The sequence below is a fragment of the Bombina bombina genome, chromosome 2 (genome assembly GCF_027579735.1).
Source record: "Bombina bombina isolate aBomBom1 chromosome 2, aBomBom1.pri, whole genome shotgun sequence".
In the NCBI taxonomy this organism is placed as follows: Eukaryota; Metazoa; Chordata; class Amphibia; order Anura; family Bombinatoridae; genus Bombina; species Bombina bombina.
In genome coordinates this window covers 984544459-984564162 of record NC_069500.1, presented here as the reverse complement: position 1 = coordinate 984564162, position 19704 = coordinate 984544459, and the positions used below count along the sequence as shown (strand labels likewise).

General features: G+C 41.6%; 1 protein-coding gene across 1 annotated transcript in view; it reads right to left on the bottom strand.

The window, feature by feature from the left end:
* Nucleotides 1–19704, bottom strand: part of TET2 (tet methylcytosine dioxygenase 2) — a 277826-nt gene that overhangs the window by 107507 nt on the left and 150615 nt on the right. Inside the window, 1 exon segment of the mRNA XM_053703509.1 lies at nt 10678–10886. Within this exon segment, the coding sequence (XP_053559484.1) occupies nt 10678–10886 (209 nt within the window).

The window sequence follows — 19704 nt, the reverse complement described above, 5'->3', positions numbered from 1 at the left end:
AGTCATTGAACCAGATTTTGGTGCTTTTGGCAGTGTGGGCAAGTGCCAAGTCCTGCTGAGCTCGTCTGTGGAAGGAAGCATGAAGTGCTCCAAAATCTCCTGGTAGACGGCTGCGTTGACCCTGGACTTAATGAAGCACAGTGGACCAACACCAGAGGATGACATGGCTCCCCAAATCAACACAGACTGTGGAAACTTCACACTGGACTTCAAGCATCTTGCAGTGTGTGCCTCTCCATTCTTCCTCCATACTCTGGGTCCTTGGTTTCCAAATGAGATGCAAAATTTGCTCTCATCAGAAAAGAGGACTTTGGACCACTGAGCAACAGACCAGGTCTGTTTTTCTTTAGCCCAGGTAAGACGCTTCTGACGTTGTTTGTTGTTCAGGAGTGGCTTGACAAGAGGACTACGACATTTGAAGCCCATGTCCAGGATCCGTCTGTGTGTGGTGGCTCTTGAGAAAGTCTCCAACACTTCTGAATGGCATTTTCCTGACAATCCTCTCCAGGCTGCGGTCATCCCTGCTGCTTGTGCACCTTTTTCTTCCACACTTTTCCCTTCCACATAACTTTCTATTAATGTGCTTTGATACAGCACTTTGGGAACATCCAACTTCTTTTGCAATTACCTTTTGAGGCTTTCCCTCCTTATGGAGGGTGTCAATGATGGTTTTCTGCACAACTGTCAGGTCAGCAGTCTTTCCCATGATTGTGTTTCCTACTGAACCAGACTGAGAGACCATTTAAAGGCGCAGGAACCCTTTGAAGGTGTTATGGCTTAATTAGCTGATTAGAGTGGGACACTTTGAGCCTAGAATATTGCACCTTTTCACAATATTCTAATGTTCTGAGATTGTGGATTTGGGGTTTTCATGAGCTGTAAGCCATAATCATCACAATTATGACAAATCACGGCTTGAACTATCTTGCTTTGCATGTAATGAGTCTATCTCATATATTAGTTTCACCTTTTATATTGCATTAGTGAAATAAATGAACTTTTGCATGATAGTCTAATTTTTCGAGTTTCACTTATATATATATATATATATATATATATATATATATATATATATATATATATATATATATATAATCATACATATATAGATATAGATATTTTACCAAAAACATCAGATATATGTAGAAATATGTATTTATGAATAAATAGAACATATTCTTCTATGTGAAGAAAATTGGAATGTGAAATATTACTATTTGAAATTGGGATAGCGCACCCGACTTGTTGGGTGTTTTAGGTTTTTTTCTACTTTTCGCTCTCCATTAAAGTGTAAGGTGGAATACATTAACACGTCTTTTTAAGAGTGTCTGGTTAGTGCTTGTGCAAAAATGCTTACGTCTAGCGAAGTGAACACACGAGCAGGAGCGCAAACCATCACTCCACTCATAATCTATCCCTTAGTGTTTAATGTCTCTTTAAAATCATTAGAAGCCTGCAAATAGAAATTTGAAGCCGAAACAACATCCAAAATATGCAGAAGCCTCTCCTTAATATATTTTGTATTAGGACAAAAAGAAAGCACAACAAAATTCATGATTTCAAAATTGTCTAAAGACACTACTTAAAGAAATCAAACTAGATTTCGAAACCGCCTTATCTGGATAGAAAACCAGATAAGGAGGCCAACAGAAAAGAGTAGACAATTCAGAAATTCTTCTAACAGCAGCAAATGCTAAAAGAAAACTAATAAGTACCCACAATACTGGACTTACCATCTGCAGAAAAAAACTGCTTCCGGTAGATAGCCAATCCAGTGCTGTACGCGTCACAGCAGAGGAGCTGTGCATGTTGAGTATAACGATGATCCAACAGGAGGAGGGTAGGGACCGATCCCTGCGACACCTGTGGCAGGGCCTGTGACTAACTACCGCTGGGTGTAATTGTGCCACTACCCAATACTCCATAAACTTTCCTCTGTCCAAACAGTAGCTCTCTGAGGAGAAAATGAGCCTGACAACGGTCTGAGAACCTCTCTGACAGAAGAACATGTGAAGTACCTCCATTCTTCACCTTTCTCCTGCGGAGGCAAAGATGAGACTGATTTACTAGTGAGGTGGGACGGTTTTTAAGGGCTCTTAGAGTTTTGGGATTCTTTGCCACCTCCTAGTGGCCAGGAGTAGAATTCCCAGGAGTAATGGCTTGTGGACTCTCACCACCTTAGACTCCACCTGCATATGCTGCTGAAACAGTAATATATTTTACTAGAAGCATTTGCTAATGCTATTGGAAGTATATTGCAAAAATGCTTCTATCTAAAAATTGATACATGCACGTTTCAGCTTTGACCTTTCAATCCATTTAAATGGATACTCCTAAAATCAATAAAATACTTTTGTTTTCAAGCCTATGGAGATATGTCAGCAATAAAGCTGTGAGAGTTGTTTCTATCAGCAAATGACAAACATATTCCTAAGGATTAGTATAGTACTAAAAAACTATTAACATGTTAATTGCTGCCCATTTAAAGAACATATTTTTGTTCAATGTTTTATCAACATATTTCCCCTCATTACTAAAATATGTTAAACAGGTTTTGCTTTGCTTTGTTTTCTCTAGTTGTTTCACCTCAGCTCACTTTGGCAAGATCTGCAAGTAAGATTAGACACATATTTGGTATCAGCAATCCATACCAAGCAATGGAAAGGGTGGAGCATTATCATGGAACTAATTCATACACAAGTAACTTAAAGAGATTTAAAGGGATATGAAACCCACATTTTTTCTTTCATGATTCAGATAGAAAAACAAAATTTATGCTTACCGGATAAATTTCTTTCTTTCCGGACATGAAGAGTCCACAACGTCATTCTAAATACTAGTGGGATATTCACTCCTGGCCAGCAGGAGGCGGCAAAGAGCACCAAACCAAAGCTGTTAAGTGTCACTTCCCTTACCCATAACCCCCAGTCATTCAGCCGAAGGGAAATGGAAAAATAAGATAACACAAAGGTGTAGCAGTACAAAGGTAGGTGTGACCCTACAATCAAAGTGTGTAACTATTAGCACTCATCATCTCAATAGTAGCCATGTATTGGTAGTATTAAATACTTGTTAATACTGAGACAGAAATGTTTCCCTATAGGGGGAAACTGCGGTTAAAACTTCAAAACTTTATTACATCATAGTTAAAATTGGGACATACACATATAAAAACAAAAAGTGGTAGGTGTAACTCCAATATGAAAGTCTTAGATGATTGCAAAGTAAGTGGTGATTGATGGACCTTGTATAGTGTTGTATACTAATTCCTATTAATCTCTTGGTACTCACTACACAATAAATTGCAACTACCTGATGATTTAATAGATATGTTACGAAATAATTGTTATTTTTTAATCATTATTTATTATACCTCTAAAGATGGTTCTATATCAGGTTGTTGCAATATAACTGTAAAACTGTCAGAGTAGAAAAAACAAACCCGTAGTTGTTATACAATGTGGTAACAGATTAACCTCGCAGAGGAGCTTACTATTTGTACACAAGAAAAACTTCCCAGCATGTGTAACAATTGTGTAAGAGAAAAAACGTCACAAATTAACCGCTCAGAGGAGCTTACTGTTAGTGTAAAATGAAATCTAATAGTGTTAATGGTCCACTGTGTGTAGGTATAATTGTTGCATAATGTAATTATAATAAGATATGTAAGTATTCAGCTCTAGCGATTAGTAGTTGAGCTATGCCCTAGATGTTATCGTTAGTATGATAGCAACTTTCTAGTCTGTTGTAACCACCTAATAGTTTAATAAATATTTACTGAAATAATCGTTATTATTAATACTTCTAGAGACTACTCATATGAGGTAATTACGATGTAACTATTGATCTATCAGTGTAAAAAAAGGGGAGAGGACAAAAAATGAACTGCTCTACAATATTATTGCAAATTAACCTCTCAGAAGAGGTAGCATTTTGTATACAAGGAAATCTTCCCAGCGTGTGTAGCAATTGTATAATAAATAGTGTTATAGATTAACCGCTCAAAAGAGCTTATTGTTAGTGCACAAAACAATCTTCCGAGCGTGTGTGGCAATAGTATAAAAAATAGCGCCTTTGAAAAAGCACAGTTATGTGCGAAACATGTTAGGGAGCTTTGTTGGAGGATTTTGGGATCCCCAATTTTAATGTAAAAGTGGTGGATGTTTACTCCGTATGAACCAAAATTACCTTCTTATTTCCTAGAGGAAATGAGGGGCCTGAATTAATAGTAGTATGCTACACGCTGGGAGAGATTTCTCTCTGGGTCACAATTAGTTACCTTGAGCGGTCCATTCGCAACAGTGTTATGTTGCACTATTTTTTATAGTATTGCCACACACGCTGGGAAGATTGTTTTGTGCACTAACAATAAGCTCTTTTGAGCGGTTAATCTATAACGCTATTTATTATACAATTGCTACACACGCTGGGAAGATTTCCTTGTATACAAACAGCTAGCTCTTCTGAGCTGTTAATTTGCAATAATATTGTATAGCAGCTCATTTTTTGCACTAATAGATCAATAGTTACATCGTAATTACCTCATATTAGTAGTCTTTAGAAGTATTAATAATAACGATTATTTCGGTACATATTTATTAAACTATTAGGTGGTTACAACAGACTAGAATGTTGCTATCATACTGACGATAACATCTAAGGCATAGCTCAACTACTAATCGCTAGAGATGAATACTTACTTATCTTATTATAATTACAATATGCAACAATTATACCTACACACAGTGGACCATTAACACTATTAGATTTCATTGTACACTAACAGTAAGCTCCTCTGAGCGGTTAATTTGTGACATTTTTTCTCTTACACAATTGCTACACATGCTGGGAAGTTTTTCTTGTGTACAAATAGTAAGCTCCTCTGCGAGGTTAATCTGTTACCACATTGTATAACAACTACGGTTTTGTTTTTTCTACTCTGACAGTTTTACAGTTATATTGCAACAACCTGATATAGAACCATCTTTAGAGGTATAATGAACAATGATTCAAAAATAACGATTATTTCGTAACATATCCATTAAATCATCAGGTAGTTGCAATTTAGTATACAACACTATACAAGGTCCATCAATCACCACTTACTTTGCAATCATCTAAGACTTTCATATTGGAGTTAACTATGATGTAATGAAGTTTTGAAGTTTTAACCGCAGTTTCCCCCTATATGTCTCAGTATCAACAAGTATTTAATACTACCAATACATGGCTACTATTGAGATGATGAGTGCTAATAGTTACACACTTTGATTGTAGGGTCACACCTACCTTTGTACTGCTACACCTTTGTGTTATCTTCTTCTTCCATTTCCCTTCGGCTAAATGACTGGAGGTCATGGGTAAGGGAAGTGACACTTAACAGCTTTGGTTTGGTGCTCTTTGCCTCCTCCTGCTGGCCAGGAGTGAATATCCCACTAGTATTTGGAATGACGTTATGGACTCTTCATGTCCGGAAAGAAAGAAATTTATCAGGTAAGCATACATTTTGCTTTCTTTCCTAATACATGGAGAGTCCACAACGTCATTCTAATTACTAGTGGGAACCAATACCCAAGCTAGAGGACACGGAATGAACAGGGAGGGAGAATACAGGAGGACCTAAACAGAAGGCACCACCGCTTGAAGAACCTTTCTCACAAAGGAAGCAGGCAAAAGTATCAAATTTGTAGAATTTGGAAAAAGTATGCAGAGAGGACCACTTTGCAGCCTTGCAAATTTGTTCCACAGAAGCTTCATTTTTGAAAGCCCAAGAAGAGAAGACAGCCCTAATGGAATGAGCTGTAAGTCTCTCAGGAGGCTGCTGTCCAGCAGTCTCATAAGCAAAACAAATCATACTTCTCAAACAGAGGGAAAGAGAAGTAGAAGTAGCCTTCTGACCCTTACGCTTTCCAAAGAAACAAACAAACAAACAAACAGGGCAGAAGACTGGCGAAAATCCTTAGTAGCCTGTAGGTAGAATTTTAGAGCGTGCACCACATCCAAGTTGTGCAACAGATGTTCCTTATGAGAGGAAGGATTAGGACAAAGAAAAGGAACAACACTCTCCTGATTAATATTTCTATCCGAAACCACCTTAGGGAGAAAACCCAATTTAGTACGAAGGACTGCCTTATCCGCATGAAAAATAAGGTAAGGCTAATCGCACTTCAAAGCCGAGAGTTCGGAAACTCTCAGAGCAGAAGAAATAGCAATAAGAAACAAAACCTTCCAAGATAACAGCTTAATATCTATGGAATGCATTGGCTCAAATGGAGCCTGCTGCAAAACTCTAAGAACTAGGTTAAGGCTCCAAGGAGGAGCAACAGATTTAAACACAGGCCTGATTTTAACCAGAGCCTGAAAAAAAGATTGGACATCTGGCACATTCGCTAGACGCTTACGTAAAAGAATAGATAATGCAGAAATCTGACCATTCAGAGAACTGACTGACAACCCTTTCTCCAGACCTTCCTGGAGAAAAGACAAAATTCTAGGAATCCTGACCCTACTCCAAGAGTATCCCTTTGATTCACACCAATAAAGGTATTTACGCCATACCTTATGGTAAATCTTACGAGTAACAGGCTTGCAAGCCTGAATCATAGTATCAATGACAGACTCAGAAAACCCACGCTTAGCCAGAACTAAGCATTCAATCTCCAAGCAGTCAGCTTCAGAGAAACAAGATTTGGATAGAGGAAAAGACCCTGAGTTAGAAGGTCCTTCCTCAGAGGTATCCTCCAAGGTGGATGAGATGACATCTTCACTAGGTTCGCAAACCAGATCCTGCAAGGCCATACAGGAGCTATTGGAATTACAGACACTCTCTCCTGTTTGATACGAGCAATGACTTGTGGAAGGAGAGAAAATGGAGGAAACAGGTATGCTAGACCGAAGTCCCAAGGAACCGCAAGAGCATCTATCAGGGCAGCCTGAGAATCTCTTGGCCTTGAACCATACCTTGGATGCTTGGCATTCTGACGAGATGCCATCAGATCCAACTCCGGCACCCTCCACTTGAGGGTTAACCTGGAGAACACCTCCGGATGGAAAGCCCACTCCCCGGGATGAAAGGTCTGTCTGCTCAGGAAATCCGCCTCCCCGTTGACCACTCCTGGAATGTGGATGAAAGATAGAAGACAATTGTGAGCTTCCGCCCACTGCAGAATGCAAGTCACCTCCTTCATGGCCAAGGAACTCCGAGTTCCTCCCTGGTGGTTGATGAAAGCCACTGAGGTGATGTTGTCTGACTGGAACCTGATAAACTGGGCTAAGGACAACTGAGGCCAGTCCATCAGAGCATTGAAGATCACTCTTAACTCCAAGATGTTTATTGGAAGAGAAGACTCCTCCAAAGTCCATAGGCCCCGAGCCTTTAACAAGTCCCAGACTGCTCCCCAGCCTAGCAGGCTGGCATCCGTGGTCACAATCACCCAGGAGGGTCTCCGGAAGCATAAGCCCTGAGATAGATGATCCTAAGAAATCTAATGGCCGAACAGTAGACTGTAGAGAGAGGCAAGTAGTGAGAAGTTTGGATCTTATGACCTCCATCAGAAAAAAATTCATAGATAGCTGGAACAAGGGAACTCTTCTCCAGATTCACTTTCCAGCCGTGGGGACGTAGAAAAGACAACAAGATCTCTGTATGAGAGTTTGCTTGTTGAAAAGATGGTGCCTGAACCAATATGTCATCCAGGTAAGGTGCCACCGCAATTCCCTGAGACCTGACATCTGCCAAGAGAGCCCCCAGAACCTTTGAGAAGATTCTGGGAGCTGTGGCAAGGCCAAACGGAAGAGCCACAAACTGAAAGTGCTTGTCTAGAAAAGCGAATCTAAGGAACTGGTGATGATCCCTGTAGATGGGAACATGAAGATACGTGTCCATCAGGTCTATGGTCATCATGAACTGACCCTCTTGGACAAAAGGAAGAATGGAACGAATGGTTTCCATTTTGAAAGACGGTACCCTGAGAAAATTAATGAGACATTTTAAGTCTAAAATGGGACGAAAAGTTCCCTCTTTTTTGGGAACCATAAATAGATTTGAATAAAATCCTAGACCCTGTTCTCTTACTGGACCTGGGACAATCACTCCCAGAGAGGAAAGGTCCTGAACGCACTTTAAGAAAGCCTCTCTTTTTACCTGATCTGAACATAACCTTGAGAGGAGAAATCTGCCCTTGGGAGGACGAGATTTTAATTCTGTTTTGTACCCCTGAGATACTATGTCCACAGCCCAAGGATCTGGGACATCTCGTATCTACGCTTGATGAAAAAAGCAGAGGGCTTCTTTGATTGCTTTCCCTTATTCCAAGACTAACTGGGTTTCCAAGAAGACTTGGACTGCTCCTGCTTGGAGGAAGGAGAGAGAGACTTTTGACCTTTAAAGTTACAAAAGGAACGGAAATTACTTTAAAGTCCTTTAGGTATATTCTTCTTGTCTTGTGGTACAAAGCCACTTTCCACCCGAGACTGGGAGAAAGTTATCCCTGGCTTCTCCCATTCCTGTGTAATCATCTCCTTCACATGGTCTGGAACAGGAAACACTTCCATAGAGGAAGGAACATCATAGTATTTGTTAAGCTTACTAGATTTCTTAGGGTTGACAGCGACAGGAGAGTCGGAGTCGTCCAAAGTAGCCAGTACCTCTTTTAACAGTAAACGAAGGTGTTCAAGCTTAAACCTGAAGTTTACTTCTTTAGCATCAGCCAAAGGAATTATACTGTCAGAATCTGAGATTTCACCCTCACAGGCTACCGAAGTATCCTCCTCATAAGAATTATGAGGAAAGTACACTTTCATGGCAGCAGATGGGACAGACAAATATTTAGATTTCCTCTTGCGTTCTCCCAACATAGGAAAAGCAGAAAAAGCCGCAGATACCGCAGAGGATATCTGTGCAGCAAAATCTGATGGTAAACTCCTCCAGGAGGCTGAGAGGAACTGCAGGGCACTGTATGTGATGCCATTGAGGCTTGGGACCTTTGAGGAGAAAGCTGTGGCATTGCCTGAACAGCATCATCCTGAGAGAGATTAGGCTCAGAAACAAGAAATGTATCTTTACATTTCAATTTTTTTATCTAGACATGAGGAACAAAATTGCATGGGTAACACAATTTGGGTGTTAAGACACAATAAACATTTGTCCATAAGAACTCCTTCTCCATGTCCATAGCTTAAAAGATTCTCAGAGATACAAGTAAAAATAAATATTTTTAAAATTGACACTGTCACTTTGCGCTCAAAAATATACCCCTAATTAAGGACCTCTACATCTCAGCAGATGGAGGTGCCCTACCTGCCCCTCTGGAGTACAAAAAATCTTGCCAGAATAAACCTGCCGGTCTCACAGGTAAGACTAACAGATTCGACTAACACAGCCAATGCCGCTCCAATCAGATCTGAGAGCGGGAAGAGAGGGAGTCATGTGTCCGGCTGAAAATGAAACTGCACATCAACGTAAAAGCGCGCGTTTCAGAAGCCGTTTAAGATCGAACAGTAAACTGACACATTCAGTCAGAAGTCTGCTGTTCTCACTCTGAAACCTTGTGCTGACAAAGTAAAAAAAAAACTGACCCAATAAGTCTCAATAAGACCCACACAGAGTCTTAATAAATAAAATGAGCCACAGATTTTAAGTTAACTCCTTCATACCCATAAAGGTAGATTAACCCCTAAGTCTCCTGTCACATACGTTTTATGTGCCTGCACACTGCCTAATTAAAATCCTCTACTGAGGATCATTTAGCATAACCCAAATAAATAATGCAGAGAAATCCTCTTAAGTGCAAGTCTCCAAGATCTAGAAGACTAAAGCACTTACCTGCAAATCCAGCTGTCCGTCAGGAAGACAGCTCACAAGGCGTGAAAGGACACATACTCCTTAAAGAGACCTGTAGAAAAAGAAAGAACAGAGTAACCAACTCTGGCTTTCTATACTAAGGACAGCAAATATGTTAGAAATCTGAAAAAGGACCACCTCACTACTTTCTAACTGCTTAAAAGCCACCACTACTCTTACTCAAGATATTGCTTGCAGGGAAAAGTACCCCCAAAAAAGGAAATAATATCTTCAGACACCAAACTTCACCTCCTCCATTGACAGAGGCAAAGAGAATGAATGGGGGTTATGGGTAAGGGAAGTGACACTTAACAGCTTTGCTGTGGTGCTCTTTGCCTCCTCCTGCTGGCCAGGAGTGAATAGCTCACTAGTAATTGGAATTACGTTGTGGATTCTCCATGTCTTAGAAAAGAAATACAATTTTAAGCAACCTTCTTATTTACTCCTATTATCAAATTGTCTTCATTCTCTTGGTATCTTTTTTTGAAAAAGCATGAATGTAAGCTTACGAGCCAGCCCATTTTTGGTTCAGCACCCTGGGTAGCCACCAATCAGCTACCCAGGGTGCTGAACCAAAAATGGACCTGCTTCTAAGCTAACATTCCAGCTATTTAAATAAAAGTACTATGGGTACAAAGTAAATTTGATAACAGGAGTAAATTAGAAAGTTGCTTAAAATTGCATGCTCTATCTGAATCATGAAAGAAAAAAAACGGGTTTCATATCCCTTTAAAGTTTTCATTTGTAATATTTCTTATCAAAGTACACAGTAAACAAAAGAAATTTGACAATGTAACATGAGCAACCATTTTTAATTGATAAATGATATAACTTACTCTTCATTAAGTGCACATCGCCTGTTAGTCAGTGTTCCATATTCTCTTAAGGTGCCTGTAAGCTCAGAGTATAGTTTGTCTGCTAAGGACATAGCAATGCCTTCCCACACTAGGATTAAAATCACTACCACTGCTGTCTCGCACGAGTGACCAGCTCTCTCCCTCACCAAGCACAGCAGCTTCTCATCATCTCCACTCCTTCGAATCACCTGCAAGTATAATATGAAGAAGCTATTTATGTTGAAGTATTAAAAGTAATATATAGAAATAGATAACTGATCATTTATACTAAATCATATGCTCACATAAGTTTTTTTGTTTTGTTTACCATTTACCAGGGCTGACAATAATATAATTAAGGAGATAGAAAGGACAAAACTGAAATGTACATTAGTGCATTTCAATTTTGAATAGAAACATTTTTGCAATATACTTCCATTAGATTTTTAACGGAATATGCACATATGCTGTGACTGCCCAAGCATGATAATTGGAAAAGCACATCTTCTGAGAGAGCTGGCATCAGTGAAGACTTATTTGTGTCATACAAGCGACTGCTGACTATCTGAGAAAGTGTGGTGCTTGGATGCTGGTGCACGGGGCACTCACAGCATATGTGTGTATGCAACTGAAAAACCGTAATAATATTTACTAGAAGCAATTTTGCTAATAGAAGTACCTTGCAAAAATGTTTCTATTCAAAAATGAAGAGCACACATCCACATTTAAATTTTGATCTTTCTATCCCTTTAAGTCCATTTAAAAGTGAGAAGATTTCTCCAATTGTAATGCTATTCTAAAAAAGCCTCTTTACTAAAAGGACATAAAAACATAAATTATGCTTACCAGATAATTTCCTTTCCTTCTGTATGAGGAGAGTCTACTGCTTCATTCCTTACTTGTGAGAAATACAGAACCTGGCCACCAGGAGGAGGCAAAGACACCCAGCCAAAGGCTTAAATACCTACCCCACTTCCCTCATATCCCAGTCATTCTGCCAAGAGAACAAGGAACAGTAGGATAAATATCAGGGTATAAAGGATGCCAGAAGAATAAACAAAAATGTAGGTCTGTCCAACGGAGAAAAACGGGCGGGGGCCGTGGACTCTTCTCATACAGAAGGAAAGGAAATTATCTGGTGAGCATAATTTATGTTTACCTTCTTAATATGAGGAGAGTCCACGGCTTCATTCCATACTTGTGGGAAACATATACCCAAGCTCTAGAGGACACTGAATGAAAACGGCAGGGTAAAGAGAGGCGGACCCTATTCTGAGGGCACCACAGCCTGCAAAATCTTTCTCCCAAAAGCTGCTTCAGCCGAAGCAAAAACGTCAAATTTGTAAAATTTTTAAAAGGTATGTAAGGAGGACCAGGTAGCCACCCTACAAATCTGCTCCATAGAGGCCTCATTCTTGAAGGCCCAATATGAAGCCACAGCTCTATTTGAATGAGCCGTAATTCTCTGAGGAGGCTTATGTCCCGCTGTCTCATATGCCAAGTGAATAATACTCCTCAACCAAAAAGATAAGGAAGTGAAAGAGGCCTTCTGCCCGCTACGCTTCCCAGAATAGACAACAAACAAGGAAGAAGCTTGTCTAAAATCCTTCGTAGCGTGAAGATAGAATTTCAACGCCCGAACCACATCCAAATTATGAAGTAACCATTCCGTCGATGAAGAAGGATTAGGAAACAAGGAAGGAACCACAATCTCCTGATGTTAAGATCAGAAACAACCTTAGGATGAAAACCCAACCCAGTACGAAGTATCAGCATTAAAAATTAGGTAAGGGGGCTCACATTGCAAGGCCACCATCTCAGAGACTCTGCGTGCTGAAGCAATAGCCAGTAGAAAAATAACCTTCCAAGACAGTAATTTAATGTCAACCGAATGCAAAGGCTCAAACAGAGCCCTCTGGAAACTTTAAGAACTAGATTTAAACTCCAAGGAGGAGCGGAAGGTTTAAACACAGGCCTGATTCTAGCCAGAGCATGAACATAAGACTGAACATCAGAAAGCTCAGCGAGCCTCTTGTGTAATAACACAGATAGAGCCGAAATCTGTCCCTTTAGGGCACTAGCAGACAGGTTCTTCTCCATACCATCCTGGAGAAACGAAAGAATCCTGGAAACCTTGACCTTATGCCAGGGGAATCCACGCTCTTCACACCAGAATAAGTAAGTCCTCCACACCTTATGATAGATGCGATGAATGACCGGCTTTCGAGCTTGAATGAGAGTATCAATCACTCTTTTAGAAAAACTTATCTTGGCTAGGACTAAGCGTTCAATCCCCACGCAGTCAGCCTCAGAGAATCTAGATTTTGATGACCAAAATGACCCTGTTCCAGCAGATCCCTGCGACAAGGTAACCTCCATGGAGGAGATGAAGACATCCCCACCAGGTCCGCGAACCACACCCGGAATGACAGCGAGCAGTTGTGGGCATCAACCCATTGCAGAATCCGAGATACTTCCCTCATTGCTAGGGAGCTCCTCGTACCCCCCTGATGGTTGATGTAAGCCACCGAGGTTATGTTGTCTGATTGGAATCTGATAAACTTGGACAAACCCAGAAGAGGCCAAGCCTTCAGAGCATTAAATATCGCTCAAAGTTCTAAAATGTTGATCGGGAGGAGAGATTCCTCTCGAGTCCACACGCCATGTCCCTTCTTGGCACCCTAAACAGCTCCCCATCCTGATAGACTTGGGTCCATAGTCACAATCTCCCAGGATGGTTTCAAGAAGAATGGGACAGGTGATCTGGACAGAGCCACCAAGAGAGCGATTCTCTCGACCGGTTGTCCAGAAATCTGTTGTGACAGATCTGAGTGGTCGCCGTTCCACTGACTCAGCATAGACCAAATGGAAGTGCAACAAACTGGAAGTGCTTATCCAGGAACGCGAATTTCAGTAACTTAAAGTGTTCCTCGTGGATTGGAACGTGAAGGTAAGCATCCTTCAAGTCTATAGTAGTCATGAACTGTCCTTCCTGAACTAAGGGCAGAATGGACCTTATCGTCTTCGTCCTAAACGATGGGACCGACATAAACTTGTTTAGGCACTTTAGGTCCAGAATCGGGCAAAAAGTTCCCTCCTTCTTTGGGACCACAAAAAGGTTTGAGTAGTTTCCCAAACCTCTTTCTGCTAGAGGTACTGGTACAATTACTCCCAGGGAGGAGAGATCCCTCACGCACCCTAGAAAGGCCTCTTGTTTTTCTGGCCTTGAAGACAGGTTTGACAAGAGGAATTTGCCTCTGGGTGGATGAGATCTGAAATCTATCCTGTACCCCTGAGCGATGACTTCCAGGTCCCAAGGGTCTTGCACGTCCCCCAGCCAAGCCTCCAAAAAGAGAGATAGTCTGCCCCTCACACAATCCAGAGACGGATCGGGGGCCGCCCCATCATGCCGACTTTGACTCGGCGGGCTTCTTGTTCTGCTTGGATTTATTCCAAGACTGAGTCGGTTTCCAAGTTCCCTTGGGCTGATCGGGCTTCGCGGAGGGCTGCTGCTGTTGGGATTTATCCAAACAAAAGGGACGAAAATTTGGACCTTGTCCCTTAGGTTTGTTCTTTTTATTCTGCGGTAGAAAGGCACCCTTGCCTCCAGTGACCGTGCATATGATTGAGTCTAGGCCTGGACCAAAAAGAATCTTCCCCTTAAATGGCAGGGAAAGAAGTCTAGATTTTGAAGTAATGTCCACACACCAAGACTTAAGCCAGAGTGCCCTATGTGCTAGCACTGAAAAACTTGACGCCTTAGCATTCTGGCGAATAATCTGCATATTTGCATCACAAATAAAAAAATTAGCCACCCTCAAGGCCTTAATTCTTTCCTGGATCGTGTCAAGGGGATCTTCCACCTCGATCAACTCAGATAAAGAGTTGCACCACTAGGTAGTGGCTCCAGTGTTTAGGCACTTTAGGTCCAGAATTGGGCGAAAAGTTCCCTCCTTCTTTGGGACCACAAAAAGGTTTGAGTAGTTTCCCAAACCTCTTTCTGCTAGAGGTACGGGTACAATCACTCCCAGAGAGGAGAGATCCCTCACGCACCCTAGAAAGACCTCTTGTTTTTCTGGCCTTAAAGACAGGTTTGACAAGAGGAATCTGCCTCTGGGTGGATGAGATCTGAAACCTATCCTGTACCCCTAAGCGATGACCTCTAGGACTCAAGGGTCTTGCACATACCCCAGCAAAGCTACCAAAAAGAGAGATAGTCTGCCCCCCACACAATCCAGAGACGGATCAGGGGCCGCCCCATCATGCCGACTTTGACTCGGCAGGCTTCTTGTTCTGCTTGGATTTATTCCAAGACTGAGTCGGTTTCCAAGTTCCCTTGGGCTGATTAGGCTTTGCGGAGGGCTGCTGCCATTGGGATTTATCTGAAAGAAAGAGACGAAAATTAGGACCTTGTCCCTTAGGTTTGTTTTTCTTATCCTGCGGTAGAAAGGCACCCTTGCCTCCAGTGACCATGGATATGATTGAGTCCCGGCCTGGACCAAAAAGAATCTTACCCTTAAATGGCAGGGAAAGAAGTCTAGATTTTGAAGTAATGTCCACACACCAAGACTTAAGCCAGAGTGCCCTACGTTAGCACTGAAAAACCTGACGCCTGGGCATTCAGGCGAATAATCGGCATATTTGCATCACAAATAAAATAATTACCACCCTCAAGGCCTTAATTCTTTCCTGGATCGTGTCAAGGAGATCTTCCACCTCGATCAACTAAGATAAATAGTTGCACCACTAGGTAGTGGCTCCAGCCACCGCAGCAATCGCTGCTGCCGGTTGAAATAAATATCCTGTGTGAAGAAACATCTTTCTCAACAGAGTTTCTAGCTTCTTATCCATGGGCTCTTTAACCAAGGAACTATCCTTAAGTGGGATAGTAGTGCATTTAGCAAGCATGGAGATAGCGTCATCCACCTTAGGGACAGAACCCCACAACTCTAATTGAGAGTCCGGAACCGGGAATAATTTCTTAAAGGAAGAAGAAGGGGAAAAGGAAGAACTAAGTCTTTCCCATTCATTCTTAATAATATTTGCCATCTTTACGAGAACCGGGAAAGTTTGTGGTACAACCCTGTCTTCGTAGACCTTATCTAGTTTAGGTATACAAGGTTCCTCAGGTAATTTTGGTTCTGGAACTTCTAAAGTAGCCAAAACTTCCTTTAACAGAAAGCGTAAGTGTTCAATCCTAAATCTAAAGTCTGGTTCCTCCTCAGCTGGAGGCTTAGAGGCAGCAGATTCCGACCCAGAAAGTCTTCATCATCAGATAATCTTGTATCAGATAAAGTTAGTAGATGACCCCTGGGAAGGATAGTAATATTTGACCTTTCACTTGTGCTTTGCGGGGCGAGGTAAATCATTGAACGCTCCAGACACTGCCGTTTATAGCTGTTCAGTAAAGTCTGGCGGTAAGAGGGTCCCTCCTGAAGGAGGATTAGCAGTGCAATGGGAAGCCGCATGTGTAATAGGAGATGACAGCAGGGAATGCTCCTCACGGGACGGAGACTCCTCAGAGGTGGACGGCTCAGTGGTACTAAACATATTGGCTTTCTTAGATAAAATTCCTTTATCAAGGCATGTGGAACATAATTGAGCAGGTGGATATACCGTAGCCTCCTCACAGGTATTAGATTTAGGTAAAGAGGGAGTACCCTCTAACGTATCAGAGTCCTCCATAGCTTGCGCTTTAAGATGGACTATGGAAAAAATAAATGCCACCTTTTTACCCCCAATGGCTGGGGCACTCACCACCTCCTATGACCCAGGCCCCACAGAGAAACTGCTTTGTCTCCAGTAAACCTCACGGTCAGGAAAAGAGGAAATCAGTGTGACCACACCCGGTCACGTGGTGCGCCATGCAGGATCGCCCCTGCTACAGGAAAAAGCGTGCCAAACCTAACGGGCTGCGCAGCTAACCAAAAACGAAAGTAAAACCTGTACGTTCCAACATCTGCCTGAGCCTCATCTCACACATGTCGCAGCATAAAACATAATAAAGTAAATGATGCGATAAATACCCCCTGTTCAATAATCCCCTTCCGGAGATATTAACCCTTGATTCCATACAGATAAAAGGAGTCACACTGTGACCCTGTCTTCTTGCGCTATGTGTAAAAAAAAAATTAAACAATCTTACTGGAATCTCTGTCGTGGAACAGACACACAGCCTCTCAAGTTTGACAGTCTTGTAGCATTGCTCCTGACATGGGCTTGAGTGATAGAAGCAGGCAGTGAAACTCGTCAACACTGATTGCTTAGGAGCTGTTAATACGAGTCTAGATAGGTTCGCAGAAAGACTCTCCCTGCATCTCCAGACCCTAACATTTGTCAATGCTCTCACTGAGAGGCTGTGAAGACTACGTAAAACTTCAGTCCCATTCCGAAGGGTACTAACCTCCATAAGGAACTACTCCGTATCTTCTGACACTTCTCTGCCAACCTACTGTGACAAAAGGCAAAGAATGACTGGGATATGAGGGAAGTGGAGGTATTTAAGCCTTTGGCTGGGGTGTATTTGCCTCCTCCTGGTGGCCAGGTTCTGTATTTCCCACAAGTAAGGAATGAAGCCGTGGACTCTCCTCATATTAAGAAGGAAATTTTAATTTCCATTTAATTGTATATTAAAAAATAACTTGGTAGTATACTTTTATTATTTATTTTGTCCCAATTTTTCTGTAATTTAACTCTCAAAATTGTGTTGAGTTCCTGATAGGCAGGTTTTAATGTATACCACAAGCTTCAGGAGTGTAACACAGCTATGTTTTGAGCAGTAATTGCTTTATTATTATATCAGCTCATTTATATCTCTATATAATTAGCCACAGCAGAGGAGATAGGATAAAAAATACTCAAGAGGAATTTTTTGTAACTGCAAAACAGTGCAAATTTGCTAAAACCATCTGCTTAAAGGGACACTGAACCCAATTTTTTTCTTTCGTGATTCAGATAGAGCATGCAATTTTAAACAACTTTCTAATTTACTCCTATTATCAATTTTTCTTCGTTCCCTTGCTTTCTTTATTTGAAAAAGAAGGCATCTAAGCTATTTTTTTTGGTTTAGAACCATGGAAAGCACTTGTTTATTGATAGGTGAATTTACCCACCAATCAGCAAGAACAACACAGTGTGTTCACCAAAAATGGGCCGACATCTAAACTTACATTCTTGCATTTCAAATAAAGATACTAACGCCTAGATTTAGAGTTTTGTCGGTAAAGACCCGCGTAGCTAACGCCTTTTCTTCCCAACGCACCCTTAAGAAAACGCTGGTATTTAGAGTTGTCTGAAGGGCTGCGTTAGACTCCAAAAAGGGTGCGTTGAGCCGAATGTACCGGCACTTCAACCCTCAATACCAGCGTTGCTTACGGTAGCGGTAAGCAGCTAAAACATGCTCGTGCACGATTCCCCCCATAGGAAACAATGGGGCAGTTTGGGATGAAAAAAAACCTAACACCTGCAAAAAAGCAGTGTTAAGCTCCCAACGCAGCCCCATTGTTTCCTATGGGGAAACACTTTCTAAGTCTGCACCTAACACCCTAACATGTACCCCGAGTCTAAACACCCCTAACCTTACACTCATTAACCTCTAATCTGCCGCCCCCGCTATCGCTGACACCTGCATTATATTATTAACCCCTAATCTTCCGCCCCCGCTATCGCTGACACCTGCATTATATTATTAACCCCTAATCTGCCGCTCCAGACACCGCCGCAACCTACATTATACCTATGTAACCCTAATCTTCTGCACCTAACATCGCCGACCCCTATATTATATTTATTAACCCCTAATCTGCCCCCCTTAACGTCGCCGCTATCTTACCTACACTTATTAACCCCTAATCTGCTCCCCTTAACGTCGCCGCTATCTTACCTACACTTATTAACCCCTAATCTGCCGACCGGACCTCGCCGCTACTCTAATAAAGTTATTAACCCCTAAACCGCCGCACTCCCGCCTCGCAAACCCTATAATAAATAGTATTAACCCCTAATCTGCCCCCCCCCCAACGTCGCCGCCACCTAACTTCAAGTATTAACCCCTAATCTGCTGAACTGTAAGGGTCTTACCCTGTCTATGAATATTCCTGTATGGTGACTAAGGAATTTGTGATCTCAGCTGTAGATCTCAATTGGAGTTTGTACCACGAAGCTATAATCTATTGAAACTGAGAATGCAATAGATATCTTGCTCAGTGGAGTTGATACATTGAAATAGCAAATTGTAACAAATATAGAATTACAATTTGCGGGGACAAGTCAAAATTGCTATAAATGGTTTTGAAGCAATTTAATTTGTATTTGCAGAGAGCTTCTTGTAAGACAGAGATACTACTATAGTAAAGTTTAGAAGCATATGTCAGATACTCACTGACTGTATAATGGAACCAGAATAATGGATCTTATGGAAGTGGTTACAAGAGACAGTCACTTACTGCTGAACACGGCAGCGCTATTTCCTCTTTAGCTTGTGATGCAAATGGCAGCGTAATATTTGTTCTGAGTCAGACTGTAGGCAGAGTGATACAATGTTGCCTTCCGCTCTCCAGAGCGGGGAATAGTGGGCGTAGCTGATCGGCAGCGGAGAGTGACAGGTGACGTCACACGCTGAAGTTGTAGCGTTGCTGCGGTGAAGATTTGATATTAAGTAAGCGGTTCTTATTTTGAATATTGAAAAAGTTACAAATGACAATAGAGGTTTGGTTATGGTAAATACTTGGCGGTTTGGATTGTAGAAGTGTTTGATGAGAGGAAATTATGCAGGAGTGAAAAAGCTCCGGATTTGTACTAATGCTTCCAGGAGTTCACGGCAGCAAGAGCTGCAGCTAATTGTAATCCAAATGGCAGGCTTAGATGTAGAACGAACAGGAAAAGTCCAGATTAGAAAATACCATGAGTTTAGAGCTCAGGAGATTGCAGCTTCTCTAGTGCTAGAAACAACAATACTAAGCACTAGGAACAGGGCGTAGCTAGAATTTATAGGGCAGGAATAGGTATGACACTTCAGTGGGAGGCAAT